Raw genomic sequence first — 10,424 nt, 5'->3', positions numbered from 1 at the left:
TAAAAATGTTTGCTTTAAAAAAGTTTTGCTCATTTGCTAAAGTTATTTCATATTTATTAAAGCTAAAAAAGTAACTTTACTAAACTTTAACTCAATGATGAAATATTTGAGTAAAAGGCTTAAATAAAGTTGAAATTTTGAAAAATTTTGTATTACTCAAGTTATTTGCAAGTTGAGTTTATTAGAAATTAGTTTAAACATTGAAGTTCTAAATGTATATTTTAAAAAACATTGATGCTATAATACTCCATTTCTCCGGGCTCCATTTAAACTATTTTTATATGGTTGTTTTCACATTTTAATAATAAGTTAGTATTTTTTGAGAAAATAAAAAAAAAAAAAAAAAAATTAAAACAAACAAAACTACAAAACATAAAATGTGATGCATATATTCAAAACCTTTTAAAACTTTGCATCGCTAATATAATAGTTTGGGTTGAGAAAGATCAAGTTTTACATAATGTATCAATAACAGTAAAAAAACGTAGTCTAATTTGTCAACATCTAAATACACAACATTTTAACAAAAAGAACAAATGAAGAGTTTATTTTCAAAATGCGGTGAGCGCCATTTAAAAAAAAAGGAGAAAACTTATGGTTACTTTTTTAGTGTACAAGAACCTAACACTTTTTGTATCTGAATATTTTTTCAATGAGGTATAACCCTATATATTTTAATGTTTAAAAATGGCTTTATTTTCAAAACACGGTTTGCAGTTTTTTATTTATTACAAAAATGCTGTATTTGTTTTGACCAATCCACGGCAAGTACAAGTTACTTTTGCGCAAGCGCAGCTAGTTTTATCAACTTATGTTGTTATCAACTCGTGTAAAATGGCGGACTACGATGGTTTAGATAAAAGTGTTCTCCTGTCTCCTAATACGCGTAAAAGAAAGACACGCTGCTCGAAATGAGAAAAAAACAAACAATTTCTTCATTCTAGTGGAGGAAAGATTCCTTCTTTATTGTGTAATCATATAATGGGCTTTTTCAAAGTGAGTTTGAATAACATTATTTAATGATAAGGAAATAACCAATTAAAAAGACATATTATATGAATAAGTTAAAAAGTATTTTTGTATTTTATGTTCTTTTTATGGATTTATTTCATAACGATACTAATTGTTATTTGGTTTATCTTTGGAAACTAATTATGCATTTTTTTTCTAGTACAAAACATAAGGTTAGATTAGGAATGCTCTTCTTTAAAAAGAAAAAATTGTTTTATTTAAAATTAAACGATTTTGACGTTTAAATTTTTAAGCAAATTTGATTATCAAATTTTGTATTAGTTTTTGAAGTTTGAAAAAATAAAAATAATGTTGTTATTGAATGCTATAAAAACAAGATAAATAAGTAAGTTTTAAACACATTTGGATTTTTAGGCACAAGAAATAACACTAGAGAACCTGTTGACGATTCATTCTAACTTTTACCAGCACTCAAACAAAGTATCACAAGATTCAGCAATTTTGGCTATGCTTGGTTTAGACACTGTTAAAAGAGCCAGAGTAACAGATGATGTCAGGAAAAAGTTAAGACTTATCACCATCAAGTACTTCTTAAGTCTTGGAATTAAGTTACAAGTTTGTCAGGCCTTGTTTTTTTCTGCGTTGTGTAAGTGCACCATTAATTATACTGTTTTGTATGATAGATATTTAACCAGCTCAGAATATAATGCCATCAAAAAGTCTAACCTCCATTTAATTACAGGCAGTTTTATAGCCAGATTGTAAAAAGTATAATTATTTGAATTCGTCTCTAACATTATTAATAAAATAAAACCAAATAATTTGTATTCATGAAGTGAATTTTGAAAAACTAGTATTAATATCAAATTCAACAATAGCCTTATTTCTACTTCATTTTAAGATAGAGTTCTCTTATATAAAAATAAGAATAAGCTTCAGACTCCAGACAAAAATAAGAAATGTTTATACAAGTTCATGAACAACCTTTATTACTTTTCAGATTTGTATCTTATTGTAATAGTATATTTCTGATTTAAAGAATATTATTAGTTTCGTTTATTTAAAAAATATATATCTTATTTTTCTTTTTTAGCAATAAAGTTGGATAGAGTGTTTAGGATTGAAAATCACTGGTTCCAGCATGGGACAACCAGACTTGAAAAACGAGGAGGAAACAGAAAGATAATGGCCTATGCAAATAAGAGAGATGCTGTAAAATAACATATTCAGACATTTACTTGTAGAGCTAGTCACTATGGACGAAAGGGTTCTCCACATCAAAAATATTTCCCTTCTGACTTAAATATTAAACTACTGCATAAACTTTACCCAGAACTAAATAAAGATCAAAATCAGTTAATTGTGAGATATCATTTTTACTATGCAATATTTATGTATAATTTAAACTTGGCATTGGTCATCCTGCTTCAGACACATGCTCTACTTGCCATGCCTTTAAACAGGCAATGAAAGATGTAAATCTCAGCGACGCCTCAAAACAGACCAAAACAGCTTTGTGCATTCTCCATCGAAGAAAAGCACGAAAGTTTTACAGCCTTCTCAATGATATACGACCAAATGAGATAACCATTTGCTTTGATATGATGGAGAATCTGGTTTTATCAAAGCTGCCTATAGGAGAAGCCTACTATTCTCAGCAACTCTATCTATATGTACTTGGCGTTGTTGTACAGAGGCAATTAGACTCAACATTTAAATGGTGTTAACATTTTCATCTGGTTAGAATGTTAAAATTGTAAAGATTCCATATGATTTGTTCAGCGTTACAGCATTTTTTGATTGCATATCTTATTGATTCGTGTTCAAATACATTGGTTTTTTGTTTATTTTCTGGTTCCAGCTATGGACAAAACAAAAACATAAACATGGTGTCAATGCTTCTTTCTTTGAGAAAGCAACATTTTAGAAATCTTCTTATCACTCATACATTCCCGGAACAAGGGCATTCCTACCTTCCATTAGATAGAGTGTTTGGTCGTGTTCAGCAGGATATCAAAAAATATGAGCAGATTCTAGAAACTGATATCTATAGAGACATTCTCAGCCGACATGGAAAAGTGTTTGTTTTTGGTCAGGATTGGTCAGCTTTAGACCTTAAAGCAGAAGCAAAAAAATTTGTGAAAACAATAAAAACATTTAAAATATGCGTGGGAAAAAAATTGATTATCAATTCCGATTATCTGTAAATAGCACAGTGCAGCTATCATTCTGAGCCAACCTCACATAGTCTACTTAAGAAAGGTAAGAAATGGAACAGTTTTAAAACCAAGCATCCTAGTAACAAAAAACTCTGTAAAAAATGCTAAAAAAAAGTTGTTTTTTGTCTCCTAAATGTTGTGGATCCAGATGGCACAGTACACACACTGTATGAGACATTATTGAAAAATTCCAGAGAAGATACTGAACACTCTAGTGATGACGATATCTAACTATTTTTTTTAATTTTTAATAAAAGATAATACCTGTTATTTTAATATTTAGGAGAAAATAGTTGATAAGTTATAATTAAAAGTTAAATTTTTAAACTAGAAAATAATATTTCACATTTTATTTAACTTACGAAAATAATTAGATATTTTAAAGTTATTTACCTTTCCATAATATCTGTTAGGTGGATATTCATATTTAAAAAATGGGTATACAGCATTGTGCTGATAAGAGTAATAGGATATACAGCACTTTGAACGCATATACGATTTTTAATTAAAAAATAGGTATTTCTTTATTTACCTAGATTTTTATTATTAACATATCCTTATATACTTTATGTGTATATAAATTAGGCAATAAATGGTTTTTGAAATATAAGAGACACCATTGTGCGGCAAAAAACTTCAATTATCTCAATACTACAAAAATGGATATACCGCATTTTGAAAATACACTATTCAAATATTGAATTAAACAAACACAAATTAAAAAGTTTATCAAAAACATCACTAACGCGTAAATGTAACAGTGGCGCCGTTATAGCATTGAATTTCAGGAAATTTAGTAAAATGTGACGCGCACGTTTGTTTTCTCAGTGAAAACCCTAAAAGTAGCCTGGTGACAAGTAATTTTACGCGTAATTAATTTATATGTTCCTTTTTCAACCTCAAACAATTTGTTTTCACGTTGTTTACAGAACGTTAAAAATGGCAGAGTACTTTTTTGACAAAAAATATGTTTTATAATTCAAATATAAAAAACAACAACAATAAATACATTGTTTTAAAGTTTTTTACTTTTTTAAATACTAGCTGTGTATAATATACTTAATTACGTTTTTTTTGACAAGCTAAGCTTTTTTGTAAATATTTTCAGGTTATCCATGCAATCGGAAGATGAAAAAGATGGTCTCATATTAGAAATAGCTGGAAATAGAATTCTTTTCCACAAACAAGGAATTAGATGCGCATATGGTCAGAAGATGGTCAGCTATTGCAGATGTTATTGATGCTCTAGATATTTTTCCAAGTGATGTTACACCTCAAGGTTTATGTGAAAGATTTATAACTTTGTTAAAAAAGTATAAAAACAAAGCTAGCAAAGCAAACTTAGCATTAGGACTTGAAAGTGGCATTCCTACAGAATCAGAAAGCCTAATATAAGATTTGCACAATATTCTTTAAGATACTGAAAACAAAAATGACAATGAGTCACAACAGAAGAAACTTGTAAATGAAACAGAAAAAAATAAAGCAGAAGAAATGCGAACAAAGGCCATGAAAAGATTTGACATAACTCAAAAACGAAAATCCAAAAAAAATTGATAAATTGAAGAAGCAATTAAGCAACACTTGAGTTTCTTAAGGATAAATCAGGATACAATATAGGAGATAAAAAACTATTGAGAGAGCAAATTGTTCATGAACATAAACTTTTAAAACAACAACTTAAGATGCAACAACAGCAAAACAACGCGATGTTACAACAGATGCTTACCATGATGGCTCAACAGAACAATTTACTTAATGTTTTTTTTTAATAAATGATAAACTTGTTTTGAAAAATTACAAGAGAAAATGTTTGTATTAGTTTTTATGCTTTAAATTGATATTATTCTAATATATTACATTTTTTGTTATCGTGTTTAAAATAAAAGCTATATTTTTTTCTGGTATTCCATAAATAAGAACTAAGGTAGCAAGATTGTTTTTCTTGAAACGAAAATCAATTTGACAAAGTGCATCATCCCAAGTGTTAATATCAAACTTGACCTATTTCCAATATGAATATGATTCGGGAGACTCTTTTAATTCATTTAAAACTATATATTCTTTATCATGTATTAAATTGTCGGCGTAACTTAAAAGAACTAAATCTCTTACGGATTTCAATCTTTAGCTGGCCGCCATATTGCACAACAAATGATAAATGGTCATAGTCAGAAGACGCGTTGATAACGCAATGCCGCACGGTGGTCCCTTACGGTGATCTATGGTTGCAAAAGTATTACATCACAATATAAGGTACTGAAAATTTGTATTCAGGTAAAACATCGATGTACATGTAAAATACAAGAATGACTTTGGTTAGTTACGGTAGTAAAGATAGTAATTTCATGGCCATTGTTGTAAGTAGGGTGCACTTTTGCTGTTTGCAAGCAATAGGATTGAAACTTGGAATTCCCTAAGAGCCGTGGTTTCAATATTCTACAGTTATTTTCTTAGAAATGAAATCTGTTTACATTTGGCAAACCACTTATATTTCTTAAAATGTCTTTATTTGTCTAGAACTGTAATTTTTATATTTATTTTATATTTTGTTAGATTATTAAAAAAGATAATTTTTATTTTGCAATGTTAAATTATCGTTTCTTAGAAATATTAGGCGCAGTATATTTTGTATATTTTTAATTATATTTAAACAATGTTAAAAATGACGTTTTATAACATTTGTTTTATTTTTCTGGGGAGTAATTTTAAATCAAACCGATTTTAGTTTTGTTTTTCTAAATTACCAGTATGTAAAAAAATCGCCTAAACCAGGATCCTAAATATTTAAATATAACAATATATTTGCAAAGTAGGTATTAAACTTAATATTTATAAAAAAGTAAACATTGTAATCAACTTTTTTTAATATTTTATTACATTCTTATAACATGTAAAAACAATTTTTTGCTTACAATTATTCAGCTTCTCTTAGCAACGCTAAAACTGATTGTGGAAAACTGTCACTAGATTTTGGCTTTTCTCTCCTTAAAGAAGAGACTAAAGGAAGCTTATAAGAAGTAGATGTAACATGTCTTCCACATTTGCTTTTCTGGAAAATTTTCTTGCATGGAACTCTCTGTAATTTTGAATCTCTTTATTTCTATGCCCCTGAACCTCTTCTGACAGTGTACAAAATTTGTCAAATTTTGTACACTGTGTTGTCAAAATTTTGACACTTTGTCAAGTGTCAAAATTTTGAGTACACTTTGCGGCATGTAGTACCAAGAGTATTCTTGAATGTAGAAATCAGCAGTTTGCATGGTAAAATATTCAAAAGCTGGTATATTTATTGCAAACCCCGAGCTAATGGTACGGAGAATTGTACCTAATCTTTCTATAAGAGATTTATTTACCCCTGTAGCATATGAGGCTAGCTCTGGGTTGCAAAAAATAGTACAAGCCACATTTCTTGTATTGCTTGCGCTTCAGCTTTGTTTTGGTAAATCAACCAAAATATTCAAATTTTTTCTCAAATTTTCTTGTACTACCTTTTTTTTTCTGTTATATTTTTTTGTGCTTTCTCAATTCTCCATTTTTTAACATCTAAACGGTATGATATATTGAGGATACATTCCATGCATTTAATCCAAGCATGTAAGCTTGATGCCCTAATTAAAGAGCATTTTTATTTATCGGTCTTGCTCGCACTGCTTCTAGGTTGTTCATTATTTTTGGTGATGCATCACAAACATGACGATTTTGAGCAGCTGTTTTGGAATAAGTGCTGCAAGTTTTACCATCGGTCATCGTTAGTAAAAACGTCGATTGTCCTTTAAATTATACTCCTTCCACGATAACCTCACTGGGGCTCAAATCCTATATTTTTTAACATTATCAACTTGTTTAACATTATCAACTTTTTTTGTTGCAAAATCAGGTGTTTCTTTGTGAAACATTATTTTGATGAGACAAAAATATTTTGTTGATGAAGGTACAGGATTATTCCACAAAATCAAATCACATGATCCACTTACCGACGAAGCAGTCAATATAAGGGGAACCATGACACAAAATAAATGCTCTAATCGTCACTATCGTCCGTTTCAAAACCTTGTATATATTGGCTATAGCCCGATGCACCATCACAACCCCACTTAAATAAAACATTTAGTTTTTTAAGATCAAAATTCTGCTGCCTTGCTTTTAAAACATCTCTCTGTGCATTCAAAAGTCTTTGAACTGTGTGTTCACTAATGATTTGTGTGTTCACTAATGATTTTAAAGAAACATCGGCAGATATTTCAGTTATTTTGATGTCATTGGGATAACATTGCTTCTTTGCCTCCAGCAAACGAATGTATGGTGGGTAAATGTCAGCGTTGTGCGATTTAGAGGTTTGTTGAATGTCGATGCATTGATTCTTTGTAAATTTTTTATCAACAAAGAGAGCTTACGCACGCTCTGCTGTCATTTTTATGGGAGCCTTACTTTCAGTGATATTATATTTTTTTACTTTGGTAGCTCTTCTTGGTGAACTGGTAGGTGCTGAAACCATATGAATAACTTTTGCAGCATCCCTTTTACCCTCATACCTTAATTTAATTTGTGTAGCTAGAGAAAGCTTATCAGATAACCTACCTTCAACAAGACCTTTCACTCTCCTAAATTTCGCTGAATGACTGCATTTTCCGAAATGTTTTTTTGGACGCCCTGTGTTTTTTGTCTTTTCACATTCCTCTGAGCACTAAAAAATTACAAAATCGCTGTCCAACCAGTCTTTGTTGTGGTGAATAAATTTGTCAACTGAGCGACACCGTTGTTTTATTTTTTTGGCAAATTTGCCACACAAATTTTTAAATTGTTTTTCAAAACTCACATTAGGCCCTTCTTTAGTGTCACTACTATTAAAGTTAATTGTTTCTTCAACAAATTTTATCACTGTATTGTAATTTTTTTCTTTCCGCAGTACTTCAAAAATATCTTGTTTTCTCACACGACACGCCATCGAACCTACAAAAATTAAAAAAATATAGAAAGAGCACGTACAAGCACATAAGAGTAACTTTTTCTGAGAAATAAATAAAGTAACAATAAAAAAATAGTTTAGCAACGATCCCGAACAATCCCAAAAGTTCTACTTTATTTAAATCTTTGCAAATTCTTATTTTAGTGCTAATCTATCATCATCTTCACATTCAAATAACTTTTTTATCAACAAATATACAACTATTGTTTTATAATGTTGTAAATATATACCTGTTCGCTCGACTTCCATTTCAAAAAAATATTAAAATAACAGTTTAGGTACACTTAAATTCAGATTGAAAGGGTGCTGCTAAATTGCCTGAAACCAAGCTAAATTGCATGAAACCTGAGCGTAAGTTCGGTAAAAAAGTAGAACGTTCGGGTTCAATTATTCACTTAGAGGTGGGAGTTGAGTTCTAAGAACAATTTATTTTGTTTACCTGGTTATCAAGGTATTTAATGAGTGTCATTACAACCGTTTATTTTAAGAATAATTTTACACCTTTTGCAACCATAGGTTACGAAAAAGGACAACCGCGTGCCATTGTCAAATGATGTCCGCGTCTCGTTGCTAAATCTTGGTATTATTTTAATGACATATTTTATCGCATTAGTGTCATGATGCCATTTTTTTTGGAGGTATTCTTAAAATATAGTGGCATTATAGTAAATCAAGTACTCTTATGGTTATTACGCATTATTTATTTAGACGTTATTATTAATATATTAAAAACTATACAAGCATAAAACTATTCTTTTAAATTGAAACTGTTTACAAAGAAACAAAATAGTATAAAAATCTTTATATAACAAAAATTTAACCAATCAACATCATTTTCCAAGTCATTGAGTGATGGATTGTAATTCACGTGAAGCAAAGTTAAGGATCGCCATTTCTAAATAAAACCCAAAAAATTCCACAGTCATATAAATTTAAAAAATATAGTTTTGTGAATTTTATTAGACATTAAATTTACTTTTAACTTACAAGTGTCGTTGCTTAAACATTGCAGACAGTATTGAATTAGTGTGAAATTAAGTAAGAAAAGAAAAAAAAAAGAAAAGAAACATAGTAAAAATTAATTATTTCAAATAATAATGCTTAAATGAAAATTTTAACATAGGCTTTTTGTTGCCATTGTTAACTGATATGACTTACTGCAATACTACACAATATTGTCAATGCCGAGTTTCCTATTTCTTTTTCAAGTAATAATGTTTAAAAACATCATGTAAACATAAAATTTAAAATAAATAAGATGGTTGAGTGGTTAATGGTGAACAAACTCTTATTAAACATTAAAAAAGATTGATTACTCAGCCGCCACTTATATTATAAAAAAGATTTGTTCATTAAGGTTATGACTTTTTTCCAACCCCATAATCCTTTACTGTAGTTTGATAAACTTTTACCTAAAAAGCACGAAATGAACTATTATTTGCATATCTTTTAAAAAAAGTTCAACTCGCCATTAAATAATTGATTTTTAACTTGGCAAACCAGTTTTTATTATACTCCCCTTAGTCCAATAAAACTTTGAAAATATATATTCATAGCTATAATAAATTGTTCAAGTAATTCTAAATTATTTTATTCGTTTAATTATTTTAGATTAAAATATACTGGCTGACATCGCATCACTTTATTCTAACAATATTGTGCACTGTAGTCTGCGTTCTTTGTTTAATTAAAAGAGTTAATGTTTTTAATATTAATTTTTTAATTGAGATCAAAGTCTTAGTTTTTTTCATATTTTTTTTTTTTTTGTTGTTGTTCTATTTTAAATAAACTTATAAAAAAGAAATGGACTGTAATATATCTGAAATAAAAAGATAAAAAAAATTTTATTTTACAATTTGCTACTTTAAAAAATTAAGTTAAATTTAAATAAACTCGTAAACACCTGGATTCGAGTTTATAAATTTAAAAAAAAGTGGATATAAGAATGCGACAATCAATTCTCAAATAAAACCAAACTCTAACATCAACCAAAACATAATCACTGGCTTCATTAAAGGATTTCTGTGTAGAGCAAAACAAATCTGTTCCAAAACACACGTCTCAAAAGAAATCAATTTCCTCATTAATAGATTTTTAGAAAACGGCTCTAACAAAAACAATCTTAATAAAATAACCAAAAACTATTTAGACCGCGTTTCAAAAAATGCAACATCTAAAAATTGAAATAAGCAGTTTGTTAAACTACCATAGATACCTATTATTGGCCCTAAACTCCGCAAAGAATTTGGAAAAAAATTATCAGA

General features: G+C 28.9%; 1 protein-coding gene across 4 annotated transcripts in view; it reads right to left on the bottom strand.

The window, feature by feature from the left end:
• Nucleotides 1-8,846: 8,846 nt before the first annotated feature.
• LOC136089252 (uncharacterized) overlaps nucleotides 8,847-10,424 on the bottom strand; it is a 272,660-nt gene continuing 271,082 nt past the window's right edge. For all 4 annotated transcript variants that reach the window (XM_065815083.1, XM_065815086.1, XM_065815085.1 and 1 more), the window contains one exon: nucleotides 8,847-9,055. In XM_065815083.1, the coding sequence (XP_065671155.1) occupies nucleotides 9,040-9,055 (16 nt within the window). In that variant the 3' untranslated portion in view covers nucleotides 8,847-9,039. The remainder of the gene's footprint in view (nucleotides 9,056-10,424) is intronic.

This window comes from Hydra vulgaris, chromosome 13 (genome assembly GCF_038396675.1).
Source record: "Hydra vulgaris chromosome 13, alternate assembly HydraT2T_AEP".
NCBI lineage: Eukaryota > Metazoa > Cnidaria > Hydrozoa > Anthoathecata > Hydridae > Hydra > Hydra vulgaris.
The sequence above is the reverse complement of the archived record's forward strand: the minus strand, read 5'-3'. Positions and strand labels throughout refer to the sequence as shown.